Genomic DNA, 20,651 nt, shown 5'->3' on the forward strand with positions numbered 1-20,651 from the left:
AGACACAAATTAGTATTGTTGGATCTATTGTGGTGACTGATGATTACTCATGGGGACCATCAGGGTGTGTAGCACATTACTGGAGCCATGCCAATAAGATTAACCAGAGGATGAAGGAGTTTAAACCTTGGACTTAGGAAAACCAGATTAAGTGTTTCATAAACAAATTCAGTTTTTTTTTTTTGAATCATCTAAAATTGACCTAACTAATTTTCTCTTTTTTAATGGATAACACCATTCAATGTTTTGGACATTTAGAGAAACGGTATCCAGTAAAAACAAAATCTGAGGGCTGATCTATGGCATGACTCTGTTCTGGTAGTAAATCTTCCAGGTTGGGATCTACATGTGGTGTTGATCAGTCACAGCTAATATCGCCTATGTCCTGACAAAAACACAGCTGTTGATGAATTAATTTTATAGAATCAGTGTTCACTCAGAAAAAGATAGAAATACATTTTAAGTGGATGTAGCAAGAGCAACACAAAGTGCGCAGAGGACTTATAAAGAAATACTTAAAGGATTGATTTGAAAAATTTGCAACACATTACCTCGCAACAATCACATAATGTGGTCAAAATTAAAGTAGACAGGATGTCCAATGTGATGGATTGCCTCATTCAAGCAAATGAATCATTGAAGCCTCTACAACTGATATTTCTAGAGAAATAGCTGAAAAAGGAATGAAATATTTTTTTGGGGCTTTTCTGCCTATAATTTGACTGGACAGCTAGGTGAGAAAACATCCAGGAAAGCATCACAGGTCAGATTCAAACCCTGGACCTCTCCGGCAAGGCATAAACCTCTCAGTATATGTGCTGCTTCACCACTGAGCCAAGCCGGCCACAAATGGACTGTTTTTATATAGCGCTTTTCTAGTCTTAACGACTACTCAAAGCGCTTTTACATAGTAAAGGAACCGTTTATCATTCACACAAATTCATACACTGTGGCCGAGGCTGCTGTACAAGGTGCCACCTGCTCATCAGATAAACACTCACACACATTTACACTCTGGGGGCAACTTGGGGTTCAGTGTCTTGCCCAACGACACTTCGACATGGGACTTTAGGACATTTTTGATCCCAAACAGGGTTTTTCTTTTAGTAAAGGTGCAGTGCTTGGTTTAGATATTGTGTATTACTGTGATTTGGATTTCTACCACTGCAACATGTGCAGCTGATGTAGATTTCCATGAGCTGTGTTGAAAAGTGTTATGTGTGCATGTGACACATCTATGTGTGTGTGAACAGTATGTGCATGTACACTACCACTTTATTATACCTGCTGCAGGGCCCTTGTATTCCTGCTATAACCATTCCTTGAATGAGCACTTACAAGCTACTAATTACGACAGTGTGTGATGCAACACCGGACTTACCACCATGAGATTTATTGCAGTTTTTAAAGATTTGACAACACAGTTATGAAAAAACCGAATCCTTTAAATCACTCCTGAAGTGATGTTTGGAGGTACACCCCTCTGGTAGAAAGTTATTGCACTTGCAGTCCTCTGGGGCAGTACAACTAACTGCACACTTGCGTGAAATATTCCAACCCTCCAGTTTCTCTCCACCTGTCAGTGCTAAAGCCTAATTAGAAGCTGCTGTGTGAGCTTATCCTGCAGCTCAGAGGCTCCGGTGGAGCCCCGCTCAATGGCTCCCAGGGGCCAGCTCAGGCAGGAAGATGTCATAGAGGAACAGGAAGGAAAAGGCCTGAGTGCTCGACCCTGCCAAGGCTCTCCCTGTGGGTCCTGGGCTCTGGGTCAGTGCCAACTTTGACATCAATCAGCTGATGCCTATTTTAATTCCTGGGTGGGAAAGCATGGCTGAACAAAACTCTGAGTCTTACACACTAAACATAACAGAAAACAATTCAAATCATATGTAGATAAAGTATAAATGTTGCAGTATAAATAACAATTAGTATCAATATGAGCTATTTATTCCTTCATAGCAATGTGTGGATGTGATTGAATGTGAGCATTTTGAAAAATATACAGTACATGCAGATTGTGGTGCACTAGATTCCCAACCTTAAAAAAAAAACATGTTTGGATGACTGAAAAAGGTGAGTCACAACAAGGCAGAACTACCTACATAAGAGACTATAGATAATGGGTGCAGATTATCAGTGACAGAAATTTTGTTAAAATGTAGTGTTGTCCAAAGTAGAAAAACTAAGATACTAAAGGCAGAGACAATAAAGAAGTGGAACATTTCATATATTTTGTATATTATTAGAATCCTTTATATACACAAGAGATAAAAAGGAAAGTATGGAGAAACTCTTAGCAAAAATTCTTATTAAAGTTAGTCGCATCCCTGTACGAAGTACAGTATGAAGTTACATCTGAACATAAATTAATGTGTCAAAGTCGTCAGTGGCGCTTTCCCAATCTTTAGCCCCATCTGGTGAGAATTAGTGGAGGATTCCGTGGGGCAAATAGAAAGGGCTAAGATTGCGATACAGTTCCCCTCCTAAACAGACCCTTATGGTACTGTAGCTCAACTGTCTGACAGGACAGACACCTTCCGCCCCCTCACTGCCTCTTGTTCAACCCTATAGTTCCCCAGCCAGCCGGCCTGTCAGAGTAATTGCCATTGGACACGCACCGCGGGCCCTTTCATGGGACAGCCTTGGATAGACCACTTCCAATTTTCGTCATTGTTTTCAATTGATTGGTGGAGTGGAAGCAACCCATACCTCAACTGGGCCTGACACAGTACTGTTTGTGTGTGTGTGTGTACTTGTACTGTACATCAAGTTTGACAGATAACGCTATCCAAAGGACGATATTAATATTAATGCATACTGTATCTTCTTTGGTTATGGTGCACTTGCGCTTATTTGTAAAGGTTAGAGACTTGAGTGTTTGAATGTGTTGGACAGATGAGTGGTCCGCATGTGGTCTTCACAAGCTGGACAATATACTGATATTATATTGATATCGTGATATGAGACTAGATATCGTCTTGGATTTTGGACATAGTAATATCATAATGTGGCATTAGTGTGTTCTTATCCTGGTTTCAAAGGCTGCATCACAGTAAAGTGATGTCATTTTCTGAATTTACCAGTTCTAACTGTTCTATTATTTGCCTTTACCCACTTAGTCATTACATTCACATTTCTGATGATTATTTATCAAAACTCTCAGTGTGTAAATATTTTGTGAAAGCACCAAATGTCAACACCACAATATCGATGCTGTACAATTTCAAGGTATTTGGTAAAATATTGTGATAATTGATTTTCTCCACATCGTCCAGCCCTCGTAAATTGAAATGTGAAAAAAATATGAACCTCCGTTTCAGAAACAAAAACTGGGAGCGGAGCAGATCAAAATAAATGTATTAGTCACATACAATTATACAGAGTATATGTAGTGAAATGCTTTGTCCACGGTCTCCATGGCTGTGCAATGTGTAAATAATAAGGAAATTACTAGAAGAAGAAGAAGTAGAAAAATAAATATCTAAAGTGCATTAGGTGTTTCCAACATGCTTGTGCTCCTTCTACAGTCCTCATTCAGTATTCAGATAGCTTGGGGATAAAAACTAACTCTGTATGGCTTAGTGGTCTTGCTGAGTGCTGTTTCCATGCAAAGCTGCTATAGTGAGGAAAATAAATTGTACACCTCCACAAGGCTGGAAAGGGCTACGGGGAAATTGCCAAGCAGCTTGGTGATAAAAGGTCCACTGTTGGAGCAATCATTAGGAAATGGAAGAATCTAAAATAACTGTCAATCTCCCTCGGACTGGGGCTCCATGCAATTTGCCAATGACCATTTGGATGATCCAGAGGAGTCATGGGAGAAAGTCATGTGGTCAGATGAGACCAAAATAGAATTTTTTAGTCATAATTCCACTAACCGTGTTTGGAGGAAGAAGAATTATGAGTACCAAGAACACCATCCCTACTGTGAAGCATGGGGGTGGTAGCATCACGCTTTTGGGGTATTTTTCTGCACATGGGACAGGGCGACTGCACTGTATTAAGGAGATGATGACCGGGGCCATGTATTGCGAGATTTTGGGGAACAACCTGCTTCCCCTAGTTAGAGCATTGAAGATGGGTCGAGGCTGGGTCTTCCAACATGACAATGACCCAAAGCACACAGCCAGGATCACCAAGGAGTGGCTCTGTAAGAAGCATATCAAGGTTCTGGCCTGGCCTTGCCAGTCTCCAGACCTAAACCCAATAGAAAATCTTTGGAGGGAGCTCAAACTCTGTGTTTCTCTGCGACAGCCCAGAAACCTGACTGATCTAGAGAAGATCTGTGTGGAGGAGTGGGCCAAAATCCCTTCTGCAGTGTGTGCAAACCTGGTGAAAACTACAGGAAACGTTTGACCTCTGTAGTTGCAAACAAAGGCTACTGTACCAAATATTAACATTGATTTTCTCAGGTGTTCAAATACTTATTTGCAGCTGTATCATAAAAATAAATAGTTAAAAAATCATACATTGTGATTTCTGGATTTTTTTTTAAATTATGTCTCTCACACTGGACATGCACCTACGATGAAAATTTCAGACCCCTCCATGATTTCTAAGTGGGAGAATTTGCCAAATAGCAGGGTTTTCAAATACTTATTTTCCTCACTGTATATTCCCAGTAATAATACTTTCAATGGTGGCTCTGTAAAAGTTCTTTAGTAATTGCTGAGGTAGCCTAAAGTACTTCCGGCAACTGAGGTGAAAAAGACACTGACGTGCCTTTCTCACTGGTAAATCTAAATGAGTACACTGCAAAAAAGGGGTGTCTAAAACCAGATAAAAACACTTAATCTGGAGGAAAAGGAACTCGAAACAAGTGAAATTATGCAGCAAGATAATTTTACTGGACAAGCTTGCTTGATGTAAGATTATAGTGGAAAGTTGAACACTCAAATTGAGAAATGTACTCTTAAAGTAAGATAAATGATCTAACACTTCTAAATCAAAGTAGTTTTTTTTATCTTGGTACCAAATAATTTGCAGTGTAGTCTGACAGATCCCATGTGCAGCACGGTGTTAACAATTCTCTCAAGCTGTCACGTAAAGGTTCTGTAAAATGAAAATCTGCATATCTCCTTGCTTGCTAATTTGTGCAGCCTAGGCAAAAATAAGTAACCCAAACAGAAAACAACCAACAATAAATAAAAAAAATCTATGGACAACGTGGCGGGTCCAGCAAGCATTATTAAGCTACATAATTTTAATAACCTGCTACTTGTTATTGAATCAACATTACCACGGCAACAAAACAGAGATGTATAAACACTATAAACTCCATAGCAGCTGCATTCACAAACACACACACAGCAAAAAACAGACACCATGCACACCATGCACACAACACTACATTGCATTCTGTGAGTCTTGTACAGGATCATCTGATATCTTTATCGCCAAGAGGTGTCAATATCTTTCATTATTCTGGCATTTTAAAATAGTAAACTTGTCCAGTAATGTGTAGCTTTCAGGCCATTTATCTCAGTGTGCTCAGTTCTGACCCCATTAAGAATGGGGTGGCCAAGTCATTGCTGTCAGCCCCAGTGTCTTTTTTTTGTTATTAGTCTGTGGTGCAAAAGTCAGAAATATTTCAGTTCTGTACATAGTGGCTGTAAATACTACATACTAACCAAGTTTGTGACTTTGGGGAGGCAGCGAATGATTGGACCTGTATTTGTGATACTTTTGATACTTTTATCTCATGGTAAAATCAATTCAAGCCACATGTAGTCTGGTTGTGTGAGGCTACATTACATTACATGTCTTTTAGCTGATGCTATTATCCAAAGCGACTTCCAATTAAGTGCTTCCAATTCCCTGAAGGTGGATAAGCTTTAAATAAACAAAACCACAAAGAGCTGTATGAAAGTGCAGCATCAAGAATTTTTTATTTTTTTTTCTCATCATCTGAGGTCTAGTCAGAAGAGATGTGCTTTTAGCCTTTGGCGGAAGACTCGTAGGCTTTCGGCCATCCAGATGTCAGTAGGTAGCTCATTCCACCATGATCCGTTCGTGTCCCTGTGTCTTTTTAAGCAGATGCAGGCAGCAACTGGTAACCAGTGAAGAGAGCGGTGGAGCGCTGTAGTGTGAGAGAACTTGGAGAGGTTGAAGACAAGTCGAGCTGCTTTATTATGAATGAGCTGCAGGGGCTGGATGGCACATGCAGGGAGGCCAATCAGGAGGGAGTTGCAGTAGTCTAGACATGAGATGACCAGGGCCTGAACCAGAACCTGACTTCAGTGTTAGAAGGGGACGCATCCTTCTGATGTTTTGCAGCATGTATCTACATGATCAGGTAGTTGCAGCAATGAACATGAATGGCTTTTGAATAAATCTTAAACTAACATAAACACATTACTAGACAAGTGCACTCAGTAGAGTGCAGATCTCTGCCAGGTTTGTTTCCATCTCCCCTCCTATATGAGAGAGAGTTGCATTTTACTCTATTATCCCTTATTGTCAAGATGGCAGCAACTATAACAAAACAGGGAATCATTATTAGTGGACCATAACATCTCAGGTATGGAATTAACTTGCAAATGCAAATGCTCCAGTTCAATCTGAGACCAAACTTTTGAAAATGAATGTGTGAGCGAGTGTTTTGTATCGGTTGACACACTCTCCTCTAAGCAGTGGACACTCTTGGGGCTATTGTATCCTTAACATGCGGTGGGAGCAAGCAGTGGAATGACCTGAAACATCAGTACAGACAATATCTGTCCACCGGGCAGGGCTCTGATTGCTTTTTGCTTGGCTCCTGCTTCTGCACTTTACCTCCGTCTCAGGGCGGTGGCTCTTGATGCAGAGGTGAAAGGTGAATTATCTGAGGCCTGATTTCTCCTTACAGACTGCTCTGAAGCAGGAAAGAGGCAGATTTCCGTAGCAGCCTGATGTCCATCATAGTCCCACAAGCTTTCTTGGCAGAGACTTGAGTTCTTTTTTTTCTTTTTATCAACAATAAAAGTTAAATACATCTCCATCCCAGGTTTCCACTAAATAATTAAACTGCACCATGCCCTCCCTTCAACCCTAGAGTTTGATGCAAAATAACAACAGGTATCCTGTTTTTGGCATACATTAATAGGAGATCCAATAAAACTGGCAAAGTAACATATTGAAAGTTGTGACATTGCAAGGGAAAACCTCTACTAAGTAGGAACCCTGTGGATCTGCATTTTAACTACAAATGAAGAATGATCATAGGGCTGATGGGATCTGGGAGATGGATGGATATAGGAAGAATATAGGTCTATAAACTTTGAACCAGTTTCAACACCCACAGCAATTGTTTAGAGGATATCCTCAATCAAGGCCCCTAAGAGCACAATGATAGTCTCGCTGACAGAAACCTGCTTCCTCCTCGACCTGCCTTCTGTGTGGTGGAGAAGAATGCGTGTGCCAGCAACTGCTCCAAGCACAACACCACAGTGACATGTGAACTTTGTTTCTCATTGAACAATGCCAAAATGAGTCTCCTGCCATTTTTAACATGTCACTCATCTGATAATGGCTTATTATCATTAAAGTGAGATCAAACTTGCCTGGGTATGACCGTATTCATACACATACACACATTCATACACACCTTTGTGGTCCCCTAATACTGTATCTGAAGTCCCTTTCCCAAAATTCAGCCTTGGTGCAGAATTACAGCCACTAGAGCCAGTCCCACAATGAGCTTTCCTTGGTATGTGGCATTTCTGAGTCTGTAGCTTTTGAGGAAGGGGGGGAGGGCAAGGTGAAGGCTGGGGGTGTGGCCTTGACCAACTGCCACTTTGCTTGTTTGAAATCCATGATGTCTCTCTCTCATGGAAAGGCCAACTTCTCTTTGCGAGCAAAGTAGAATAGGGAAGGTAACCTTGAACCTTATGACCTCATAAGGGGCAAGATTTCAGATCGGCCCATCTGAGCAGGAAGGCTAGCAGGATACCCAGGGCTTGGTTTACACCTATCACTATTTCTAGCCACTGGGGGACCATGACTTTCATGCCATGGGACCTTTAACAACTGCCCCCACCTTGCTACAGTGCTTTGTGTGAATGTACCCAGACCCTTCCAGGTTCCCATCCAGTACAGTGCACAAAGCAGACGACAAAGGGCAGCTGTTTTTTTTGCTGAGACACCAAGAAACCAACTGGTATGCCTGGTTGGTATCTGAAATACATTTTCTTTTTGTCAATTAATGAGATTACTTTTAATAACTTTGTTTAGGAATATGCACCATGTGAGCATAAACTGAAGTAATTCCAGTCTCAGACAATATAGATTACATTCTTTATATTAATCTATATGCTTTGACTGCTACATTTTGTTACAGGGCCCCAGCATTTTGTAAAAAGGAAGGGCCCGTCCTCATTGAGGTTTTAGTTTAGATCAGCCACACTACAAAAACACATAATGACAGTAGTAGTAGTAAACATTGCATAATGCCCTATCAAAAGGTGATTATCAATCACGACAAACTGAAACTCACCATCTAAGGCTACATTTACACAGCTATGTTTTGGTTTTTAAGTGGTGTTTTGAGCCACAACATGATCCCTGTGCATACAAGCGATTTAGCTACAGTAGAATACATATTCTCAATTTAAACTGACACGCCCAAACCACATATTTCATGACTATTCACGTATACTGGGCATGCGCTTGCCAGTGTAAACAGGAAGCAGCATGCACACATGCTCCACTTTGTTGGTGTTGCCATGGTAGTAGCTTTTCACTTTTTACTGTTACTGTGAAAGGTTAGTATTACGAGAGAAGTGTAAGTTAGAGTGAGGAAGGCAGTTGCATTGAGTGAGTGACGTGAGAGCTTGTGTGGTCAAACAAGGAAGGAGAGCAAGCGATAAGTGAGAATAGCTTAAGACTGCCGTTGTGAGAGAAAAGAGAGAGGAAAAAGAAATAGCTAAGACAATGTAAATGTAACCCAACCTAACAATGAGACTGACTGACATCATTTCCAAAGGTTTCTGTTTGTGGCTGTTGAGACTACAACACAACCCCTGAGATTTCAAACAAAAACGGGATCAGAAGAGTTTTCAAAATGTCTCCGGTTTAGGGGCTGTGAAACGCCAGCAATGTAGCGAATGATACTCATTATTAAACCAAAATGTATTAGTGTAAATGTAGCCCAAATGTCATTGCTGAGTGTCGGCCGGTGGCATCCCGAGCCGCAGCATAACAGAAACAGCCAAAATTCACAGTGCCACCAGAGAATGTCTAATTAGGTGAGAACTTCCACTCTCTGGAAAACGTCCAGCTTTTGAACTGGTTGCAGTTCCACTCTGGTTCCATGGGCAAGTGCAGAATAAATGGAAGTCTATGGAGCTATACCCAAAGCCCATCTCCAGAAAGCCTTTTCACTCCTTATTAAGCCCCATTGTACCAAATTTGGTTGCAGTTCCACCAGAGTCCAATGTTCCAATGGCGGTAATTGTGGTCCAGTGCAAAATGAATGGGAGTCTATGGAGCTAGACGGTTAAATTTGTCTGTTTCGCCTGATTGATGTCGAGAAATCTTAGATTGGAATTGGGTATTGACAGGGAGAGCCTAATCTGTCCACTGTGTTGTTGATGCCTCAAGAGAAAAAAGTAAGTTACTCAGAGCTTGCATATCTGGCCGTATGATGTTTATGACGTCATTGAGATTTTAAAAGGCATTTAAAAGAAAAAAGCCACTTCGAAAAAATCTAACACCCAGCATGTTGTATTGCCTTAGCTTCCCCTTTTGAATGCAACATTAAAATTACTAGAAAAAAAAATAAATAAACAGAAATACCAACGGTAACGTTCTGTTAACGGTAGATTCTGGCCCATTTACATCACTGTGAAATATCAGTCTCACACACTTTGTAGAAGTTCCACACAGCCAACATGTTTTAGCAGCAGCTCTTAGAGGGCTAAAATTATGTCTAGGCCTTCTCATTGAATCTGGAGTTACCTTACATAGCTACCTAACATAACTTTTGTTTTGTTTTCAGTAGCGTGCACATGCCTGAGCAACCATGTGCAGCTCCTGGCCAATAAGGTTGGAGGACTTCACTACACATGAACAGGCAAACAGGCACAGGCAGGTTGCTCTCTGCAGAGAGTGTTTAACTATATGTGTGTAGTAGTCAATCGACGGCTAGAAGAGAATAATGCTGTCACGTTTTTGTAAATATCGACCGATAATGATCGGCGGTCAATAAATTGGGGCATCCTTGTAAAACATCATTATGTTAAAGTAAGTCTACAAACCAATGACTTGAGAAATAAATTCAAAGGTGCCGGGGATTTTATACCTTGAACTCATGAAGCCAAGAACTTTAGGAACCCTGATTGGCAACACCTGATCACTTCTTACTTAATATTATCCCTGTATGTTGCTGTGTAAGTAAATTACGATTTTTAGTATGGGGTTGTGAATGCATGTTTCCACTATTCCTTGAAGGGGGTTTTTGAGCAGACTTAAATACAGTGTGCATGGTTTTTAAATGTTGGGGTGCCCCCTTTTGGACATAGTGAGACGTTTATTTCCTCTGATTGATTATTTAAAATTGACTTAAGAAAAATGACTTTTTTTTAAAAATACAGTGTATGTCATGTTTCTTTTTATTGATTTGTAGTAACAAGATGTATCATTTAGAAGGCCTTTTTCTACGATTTTTTTGCTTTAATTACAGGCTCTTTAGAAGGGCCTTAGTTAGCCAGTCAAAGTTATTTATCCTGCATACGGGCTCTTGTTGAATTACACCACAGTAAACCGATCATCTAAATAACCTCAGAAATATAAATCTGTTGTGTTATTTTCCCTTTATTGTTATTTTAAAATAATAAAACACTTGCTCCAGGTATCACTGAAAGTATAATATATAGTTAGCGGCTGCTAGTGGTAATCCTACCGATAGGACATAAACCAGCACATGGCTTTGACTTTGCCTTTGATATATTTTTCCATTAAAAGTACTAAAGAAAGTACTTTTTCAAAATTATTTATGGTCACAGGTAAATATAACTCATATAATGGTTACTTGCTTTATTACTTTAATTACATATTAAATTTAATTTTAACGTCACTTACTTACACTGCAATATTGTTTCTTGTGCTATGGCAACCGCACTTTACAATACTTTTTTTTGATGCCACTTTACTTTACTTTCAGTCTACCTTTTGCTCATTGTCTATTGTTGGCCTGTTTTTCTTGTGTGTTTACTTGTTTGTTTGTTTAGCTTTTATTGTAGAAAATGCAGCTGTAACAAGGAAATTTCCCCGCTGTGGGATGAATAGAGTGTTATCTAATCTGATCTAATCTATCCAATCTAGTACAGCGTTTTCCTCTGAAGTAGGAGTACAGAGTAAGTCAATGGTAGGCTATACAGCATCACTTGCTCTGGGGTCCTTCTGTAAGTCATTTTGGCCTACAATAGTTCTGGAGAAAGTTACAAGCACCAATAACACAGGCCAAGCAATCGGTCCGTTCCAAACAGGCACATTTTGAATGGCACATTGGGCATACTCACAGTATGCCCTCCCAGAAATCTAGCTACCAGCTAGACCAGACCAAGGCCCTTGGAGCAGCTGGCTATTACCAGCCTAGACCTGAGTCTCAGACCATGGCTGTGAGAGGAAGAGGAAGATATTAAGAAATCACTAGAAATGCTGCATGATAATGTTGAAAAAAGATAAGATAATGGACTTGATGAGGGAAATGCAAGCCTTGAAATTGCTCTAAGCAGAAAAAGACAAAGGGTGTAGTGACCTTGAAATCAGGGTGGATGAACTGGAAAAATACTCCAGAATTACAGATGTTGTGATCACAGGACTAAAGATGAAGCCCAGGCATATGCCAAGGCTGAAGGAAAGGTGAGAGAGGAGGATGTAATGGAGGAAAAATTGATCTAGACCACAGTAACATCAAAGCATGCCACCTCCTCCCACCACAAAACACCAGCCTTAATCTCAGCATTATTCCGACATTTACCAACAGGAAACACAAAATTGAGCTCTTCAAGCAGAACAAATCTATATTTAAATGAGCCCCTGAGCCCCAATCCAAAATGTGGTTTATGAGTGAGGAATTATAAAAAGCCTATACAAGAAGCGAGGAGGGCCGGGAAGAAGGCTCACTTTCACGGGCCCTTTGGCTTCAGAAGATTTAGAAGAAACAGACATGGGACTCAACAGGTGATATAAGAGACTTTAAATAAGCAAGGGGGAAAGAAAAGGTTTATGATGAGGAACCTCTGGGAAGAGAGGGCACTTAAGGTTAGTTCTATACTTAGTTAAAAATTAAAAGTATCATGTTATAAAGAGAAGGCATTTATTGGCTCTGGCTTTAGTTTATGTTCTTCCTTAAGTCAGAGATTTTTTTAAATGTAAGAGGTCTAAAGGACATCGTAAAGTGCAAAGGTATATTTTTGTTTCGTAAGGTACTTAAAACACATTGCATATTTTTTTACAAGAGACTCATTCATGTGAAAAGGACACATCTTTTTGGAAAAAACAGTGGGGAGATGAGATATTTTTTTCTTGTGGCAGCAAGAGAAGCAAGGGTGTGGTGGCAATGTGCTCGTTCGAGATGAGCCAGGTGTTGGTACATGATCTGTGCTGCCTGCACGATCAGTCCTGCATCTGCGCAAGATGATAATCTTGTTCCGAGGATTTACGACACTGCACAATCTGCTCCACGCTTGTAGTTGTAGCGGTCTACTGTTAGCCTCCACCGGGAAGCTAACGTTAGTTTAGCTTACATATCTCAGCTAGCGGTTAGCCAAATTAGCTGTTTGGATGAAGAAGAATGATGAGTGCCATCCCAAGAACACCATCCCTACTGTGAAGCATTTGGGTAGTAGCATCATGCTTTTGGGGGGGGGGGGGTTGCACATGGGACAGGGCAACTGCACTGTATTAATGAGAGGATGGTCATGTATTTCGAGATTTTGGGGAACAACCTTCTTCCCTCAGTTAGAGCATTGAAGATGGGTTGAGGCTTCCAACATGACACTGACCCGAAGCACACAGCCAGGATAACCAAGGAGTGGCTCTGTAAGAAGCACATCAAGGTTCTGGCGTGGCATAGCCAGTCATCAGACCTAAACCCAATATAGAATCTTTGGAGGGAGCTCAAACTCTGTGTTTCTCAGCCACAGCCCAGAAACCTGACTGATCTAGAGAAGATCTGTGTGGAGGAGTGGGCCAAAATCCCTTCTGCAGTGTGTGCAAACCTGGTGAAAAACTACAGGAAACGTTTGACCTCTGTAATTGCAAACAAAGGCTACTGTACCAAATATTAACATTGATTTTCTCAGGTGTTCAAATACTTATTTGCAGCTGATTGTATGGGGGTGGACAGGTGTCTTGTGTAGCTAACAACCTCAAACATGTGCATCTAATTTAGGATAATAAATGGAGTGGAGGTGAACATTTTAAAGGCAGACTAACAGGTCTTTGAGGATCAGAAATGTAGCTGATAGACAGGTGTTCAAACACTTATTTGCAATTGTATCATACAATTAAATAGTTAAAAATCATACATTGTGATTTCTGGATTTTTTTTTTAGATTATGTTTCTCACAGTGGACATGCACCTACAATGACAATTTCAGGGTCTGAAATCGTCATTGTTTCCATTATTTCTAAGTGTGAGAACTTGCAGAATAGCAGGGTGTTCAAATACTAATTATCCTCACTATATATATGTATAATTATATATTTACATATACACACACATTTATACTGTGTATATAAAAGGTTTACAGTATAGGTGGGGATTTTAATATGGTACCGGTTGAGTTGTCCAATTTACAATGACTTCCAGAACACTGTCCAAAGGAATTCAGACAGGTTAATTCCCTCATTGACATTTTGGGACAAATAAAACCTTTAATGAGGCTGTCTTCTTGGAAAAATCATGAGAGATTAAGATGGAGAATAGATCTTTGATTGGTCACTTCAGAAATAATAAGTGCTGTGACAGATGTTTCAACATCTGATGCTTCTTTGACAGATCATTGTGTAATCAAAGTCAAACTATCTTTATTGGTCTCCCTAAGGAGAAATTTGTTTTGGACACTGGGAAACATTGCTGCAAGAGTTACAACAGACGCACAACAACAAGCACAGGGTTAAAACAATTAAAAGACAAATGTATAGTAAACATTTGGGCTACTCAAAGAGCTGTGCAAATTGCAGATTATAAATTACCATTTTCTATACTTTATTTGCATTCATATTTATTCTAAAATAAAAAAGCCATCCTTCCTATATTTTTCTGTTCACGCATTAATACCCCTTACAACCACTCTATCCTACTTCCACACACATCCATGCATTCAGTCTTAAAATAAAAAAATAAAAAGTATTGGCATTACAATGAAACCAGGAAGCAATCGTAGACATTAAGGAAGAATTATTGGAAGTTTAATGTAGACTTGTTGAATGTGTGGTGTGGTCAAGGCTACACCGTGTTGTGGAAGTAAAGCCCTTAATAGGGGAATTAAGAGTGATATGGAGATAAATACATGCTGTAAGAAATGGGAAGATTTTAAATAAAATGTTAGATGTCTGTTGTTAAAGTATCGTAAAATCCGAGGGCCACAACAAAGGGAAAAAGAATGGAACCTGTTTCAAGGGATTAATGACTTTAGCAAATAAATTGATTTATCAGAAGAAGATACAGCAATTTTATAAAATTTACAAGCAAGATTAGGAACAAGATTATGAATTCTGAGATTATAAACAATTTGGATATAGCTTTAAAGCAAATGTCAGTAGGAAAATCTCCACGTCAGGATAGATATATTTTTATAAATGTATCTGGGAAGATATATATAAAAAAAGGACTGCCCTAAAGGGATGTATTAAAAACAACAATTTACTAGCAACTATGAAACAAGATTTTATTATACTATTATCTAAAGACGGCAGGGGGAAAAGATACATTGATAACCTGAGACCAATTACTTTATTAAATGTGGATTATGAATAATTTACTATGATTATTGTTAATAGGTTGAAAGACGTATAGAGCAGATGAAAAACACAACTCCCATTCACAATATCATTAGACTGGTTCTTGACCTACTAGATTATGACAACTGGATAGATGACAAGGGTTTTAATTGTTTTTTTTGTTTTTAAAAAAAAAGCTTTGTGATTCAGTGGACCATGCATGAGATCTTTAGATTATTTTGGTTTTGGTTCAGAATTCGATTCGTAGATCGTTCTCTTCATACATCCATGACGTAGACACGTAGATGGCGTTGGTCAGCCATATTGTCTCTGATACAGCAGAAATCACACACACATACACATACACACACATACACACACACACACACAGAGGCGACGGAGGGAGGCGAGGATCGTTGGCTTCACGAAAGTCATCTTACTGGGAAGCATTTCGGTCGTCGGATTGCTCAAGGGGGTAAATAACCACTGCAGTGTGTCTGTACTGTTAATAATGCAGGCTCCTATTCTCTGTGGAAACTAGTGCTTGTTCCCGTTAGCCATGCTAATTTTAGCGTGCTAGCATATAGGCCCGCCTAGAGCCGATAAGTTACTAAAACCTTCTGCTCGCACTGAGATACCCCAGTCGGGTGAGCTAACGTTAACTAATACGCAATTTCTTTAGTCGTCGGAGCATATAACTAACGTTAGTTTATCCACTGCATGACACATTTGTAAACACCCTATACTGTTACATTTTCAGTGTTATGAGAATAGCGACATGACGTTAACATTACCGACAACGCATAAATCAAATGAGATATGTCCTGTTAATGCTAACGGTAGCTAAACTGGTCCAAATGAGTTTTACACACAACACTGTGCAGGGTCTTCCTGGCTCAGACTCACGTATTTAAAATAATGGTTAAATTTAGCCTTCGGGCCCGAAAAGTGAAGCCAATGCAGAAGAGTCTTAAACCTGCATTCTCTGTATTTTCCAGCAGGGGGCGACTCCAGTGGTTGCCGTTGATGTTACGTTAGGGAACGTGTTCATACTTAGTTTATGGTCTCAGTTGCTACTTTCAAGTCTTCTTATAACAACATGATGTTCTTTTTCTAAATTATGGTCCCATAAACTACTACTTGCCATTTTTAGGCACTGTTCCATTATCTTTATTGTTACTAGTATTAACACAAGAGCCTGGGTCTGGCCCAGGTTTCTTCTAAAAGGGAGTTTTTCCTCGCCACTGTTGCATAGTGGCTTGCTCTTTGGTGAATTACTATAATTACTGGGAATTTACAAATTATAGGTAGGTCTAGACCTACGTTATCTGTAAAGCGTCTCGTGATAACTGTTACCGTTATGATTTTATACTATAAATAAAATTGAAATTATTTTAAAATCGACAATTAAGCAGGGGGTGCTTTAAGGACACAGTTACATGCAAGAATCAAGACAGAGGTTTAGTGATTTGTATCCATGGCACTGTGTAGTTATTATTTTTGAGTGATCTCACTGGAACTGCAGTGTTGTTTTTCAGAGACAGACCTGTCTATTATTAGAAAGCTGAGATTGTTAGACTCTAGATATAATGGCCATCCAACAATCCTTGTCAAAAAAGTTTGTATAGGCTTTTTGATAATACAAATAAATCCACTTATTTATGTGTTTATGGCCTTTTGATGAACACAAAATTGAAGTAACGATTGATTGCAATCAGATCCACGGCCGTCTTGACAACCTAACGTTGAATATAAATATTCAAAACATCATTATGTATGTTTTTTGACGGGCACCTCATCTGCTGAAAAACAATTTAAAAAAATAAAATAATTTTACACAATGCCCCTATTACCAGGGCTGTGGGGCACCCCCTTTTAGCCACTAGATGCAGTGATGCTCCATCCTCAGCACAGTGCCTGTGTGTGTGTGTGTGTGTGTGTGCTGCAGTGATCCTCCTGTTGATCTGATCCTCCATCTTAGCACACAAAAACTCAAGATACTCAACCGTCCCAGGGTTACTCGTGGTATATCTAAAGTTATCATTCCTACTCCTGTCTCACATTAACTTTGTGGGCAGGCCACAATAGTGGCAATTAATAGTTGTTTTTGTTGGTAGCTTGAGCTTGCCTTTCATCAGCCAGCTCAGTGTTGCCTTCACTCAACAACTGTTTTTTTAGAGTACATCTGAAGACTATGATACATTTATTAAGGCACATTGCCAAACGTGCACTGGTGTGAGCATTTCTGGCTTTTCTCTATTTCCTGTCATTTTAATTTGATAGATGAAGACATTGCTGACACTTATACCTTTAGGGTGGCAGTAACTTAGTCTGTAGGGAGTTGGGCAAGGTGCCAATGTGCTCTGGGGCAAGGCACTAAACTCTGACATCTCTCCATTAGTGCATGTATAGGTACTGAGCATGTGTGTGTAATTCAGGCCTGTGTGTAATAGCAACTTTTCCCATCTTCTTTGCCAGCTATCCCACCTTGCCCCTGGTGGCCCCTCCCCCATCCTCAGGCAAAGCCTCCCCCCACCCTCCCCACCCCCCCAAACCCCTTGCCCCATTGGGATCAACCCCCCCACCCCTCAACTCCTACCTTCCCTCTTCTTCCTCCCTCTCTCTCACCCATCCTCCCTGCACTTCGGCCATCCTCCGCTGCAGTAAAATCTCCCAACCATCTCTGCCAAGCTGTCGGACATGTCAGGACCCGTGCCAAGCCGGGCCCGAGTGTACACCGAGGTCAACACCCACCGGCCCAGGGAGTACTGGGACTATGAGTCTCACGTGGTTGAATGGGGGTAACTATTTCTTTAACCGTAACCCCTATTTTCCGGAGGTGCTGTGGTTTGGTTCTGTCCTCCGTCATGCGTCATACCACACCAAGCCTGCCTGACTCACATATTTTATTGTCTCTAAAAGTACTTGAATGAACAATCTTCAGTTTATTAGCTAGTATCTACTGTCCACTCCTGGCATTCCTGTTAGTAACTGCATGTTTTGTGTACAGAGGACTGTATTTGGCCAGCCCATTACATTTTGAACAGAAATTAATACTGGAAAAATAATTTTGTTTTCCGTGCTCAATAAGTGTATTTGCATGTTTGCTACTATTCATATTAAAGTGCAATAATAACCCCTTTCACGTAGTTTACTCAAGTTCAAAAATTCTCTACGCCCAGGTAGACGCTGCTGCGCACTGGTCACGTCTCCCTTTGTTCTCAACCTCTTTGAACGCCCAACTCTTGATAAAGTTGCTGTCTGATTGGCTGTTTGTCTCCAATTAGCTCAAAAGTAGCAGGAAACATATATCCAGGGGAACAGTCTGCTGTTGCTGCTGTTACTTGGAAAGATTGTTGAGGAGCTTAAATAATCAAACTTAGTGAAATTCGGATTCATTTAAAACAAATATCTGCTACAGCTGAGGCTCAACACAGACGTTGCAAAGTAATGGGTGGTAGAAATAAATTGCTATAAGGAGGCTTACTGAATAAACTGGTCAAATGATTAGCTAAAAGTCCTGAATGACTGGGGCGGTCTCTAGCTCACCCAGTAAGAGCGTGCACCACGCATTAGCTGAGTCCTTTGCAGCAGGCGGGGTTCGAATCTGACCTGCGGCCCTTTACTGTGTGTCATTCTCTCTTTCTCTCTATTTCCCTCCCACTTTCCTGTCTATCCACTGTCACTATCGAATAACGGAAACCCCCCAAAAAACAATCTTAAATAAATGTAATGAATGACTGTTAAGCCACACTTCAAAGAGTAGGCCTAACTAGTAGAATTTATTATCAAACCAACCTAAATGTTTACAGTTCAATTGCATGAAAATGTAAGAATATTCACTTTAATATAGTAGGGTGAACACATTTGGATTGATAAGGTGGGGTATGTGAGTTAATATGACAGGGCTGTGTGGAACAGCTTAGTCTGTCGCTAACGCTAACATTAGCTTATTTCTGTCAAAAAGCAGTTGCTGACTAATGTTACTGCCGAGAGATAGTTTCATTTTAAATACGTTATAAAAAAGGATATGCTACCATTACAATGCACAGTAGAAACACGTGACAACACTTCACAAGTCTTAAAACACCTCTGGTCTCCTTAGCTAACTTCTGCCAAGATATGGTTTGTAACGTTTCTGCTTTTTTAGATAAATTATTAGTAAAGTAATAAAAAAACAACTTACATGTGGCTATAGTGTGACATGTAGGTAGGCCTTCTGCTGTTTATTCTCGCATTTCGAGCTACTATGTTTATGCTATTATTCTGTTATGCTCTGCTGCTGTGCTAAGTTAGCAAGATTGGTTGTAAAATGATAAGTCAAACTAACTTCAGTCCCACAAGGAGATACGAGTGTATGCTATACAAAAAACTGAACTGAAAAATACTGTTCCTTGTAAATTTGTGTTCCCTGCTATTTGCAATGTAATTGGAGACGAACAGTCAATCAGAAATAACATTTAATACTATGATTGGTTGGTTTTGTGGCACACTTGTAATGCTGTAAAAATTTGAGCAAGTGTGTCAAGAGTTGAGGGGGATATGACCTGCGTGCAGCAGAGAGGGCACACAAGTAAACTGCGTGAGAGGGGTTATTAATGCACGTTAATATGGATAATAGCAAACATGCAAATCAATTTATTGAGTACAGAATAGGTTTTTGTTTTCTCAAACAAAATTATTTTTGCCAATGTTAATTTTGTGTTCATAATGTAATGTGCTTACAAAATATAGTTCTATGTACTCAAAACATACAGTTACTCAGGAACGAGGCCCATATATAACAAAATATGGAACACCGCGCAGACGCTCCAGGTGGAAAATGGGGGTAACACAGCTTTTGCTACATGCTGCATGACACCATTCAATCCATTCAATTTTTTTCTTCTTTTCACAGAAACCAGGATGACTTTCAATTGGTGCGTAAGCTAGGGCGTGGCAAGTACAGTGAAGTCTTTGAAGCAATCAACATCACTAATAATGAGAAGGTGGTGGTGAAGATACTCAAGGTAAATATATTCCGAGACAAAGACTTCGATCAAGGCAGTTTCCCCCAGTTGAAAGATTAAATGATTTAATCCCATCAGCCTAACTGCCTTGTCTTTTTCACCTTCAGCCCGTGAAAAAAAAGAAAATCAAGCGTGAGATCAAGATTTTGGAGAACCTGCGTGGAGGTCCTAACATAATCTCCCTCATTGACATTGTGAAAGACCCAGTGGTAAGTATAGTATATTGATTGGCAAGAACACTTGACACTTTGGTCTTAAGTAAAGCATAGCTCATATAGGGCTGGGCAGTATATTGATGTATAATATTGTGATATGAGACTAGATATCGTCCTAGATTTTGGATATATGGTAATATTGTGATATGGTAAGGGGTGTCTTTACCTGGTTTTACAGATTGCATTTAGTAAAGTCATGTAATTTTCTGAACTTACCAGACTGTTCTAGCTGTTCTATTATTATTTACCTTTTCCCACTAGGTCATTAAATCATTCCTAAAGAATATTTATCAAAAATCTTATTGTGTAAATTACATTTTGTCAAAGGTCAAACATACAATATCGTTGCAAAAATACATTGAGGTATTTGGTCAAGAATATTGTGATATTTGATTTTCTCTATATCGCCCAGCCCTAAGTCATATATAAATTTTCATGATTTTAATTTTGTACAAAACCATGTTGGAATGTCTGAAATATCATTACTGTACCAATAGCGTGA

The 20,651-nt window shown here is 39.8% G+C and overlaps 1 protein-coding gene and 2 long non-coding RNA genes across 5 annotated transcripts in view; 2 read left to right on the plus strand and 1 right to left on the minus strand.

Moving 5' to 3' along the window:
• The window catches only part of LOC117943508, a 24,308-nt gene extending 13,318 nt beyond the window's left edge, over positions 1 to 10,990 (plus strand). Inside the window, exon 3 of the long non-coding RNA XR_004656365.1 lies at positions 10,980 to 10,990. This is a non-coding gene — a long non-coding RNA (uncharacterized LOC117943508). The remainder of the gene's footprint in view (positions 1 to 10,979) is intronic.
• Positions 6,034 to 17,314, minus strand: LOC117943509. Its single transcript, XR_004656366.1, has 3 exons — positions 17,303 to 17,314; positions 15,902 to 15,910; positions 6,034 to 6,121 (listed from the first exon to the last, which is right to left on the minus strand). It is a non-coding gene; the product is annotated as an uncharacterized LOC117943509 (long non-coding RNA).
• LOC117943505 (casein kinase II subunit alpha) overlaps positions 15,272 to 20,651 on the plus strand; it is a 19,904-nt gene continuing 14,524 nt past the window's right edge. For 2 of the 3 annotated variants that reach the window (XM_034869671.1, XM_034869672.1), the window contains exons 1-4: positions 15,290 to 15,400; positions 17,404 to 17,726; positions 19,823 to 19,934; positions 20,042 to 20,143. In XM_034869671.1, the coding sequence (XP_034725562.1) occupies positions 17,626 to 17,726; positions 19,823 to 19,934; positions 20,042 to 20,143 (315 nt within the window). In that variant the 5' untranslated portion in view covers positions 15,290 to 15,400; positions 17,404 to 17,625. Of the gene's footprint in view, positions 15,401 to 17,403; positions 17,727 to 19,822; positions 19,935 to 20,041; positions 20,144 to 20,651 lie in introns of all 3 variants that reach the window. The other variant, XM_034869673.1, reaches the window with a different exon arrangement.

Source organism: Etheostoma cragini, chromosome 4, assembly GCF_013103735.1.
Source record: "Etheostoma cragini isolate CJK2018 chromosome 4, CSU_Ecrag_1.0, whole genome shotgun sequence".
NCBI lineage: Eukaryota > Metazoa > Chordata > Actinopteri > Perciformes > Percidae > Etheostoma > Etheostoma cragini.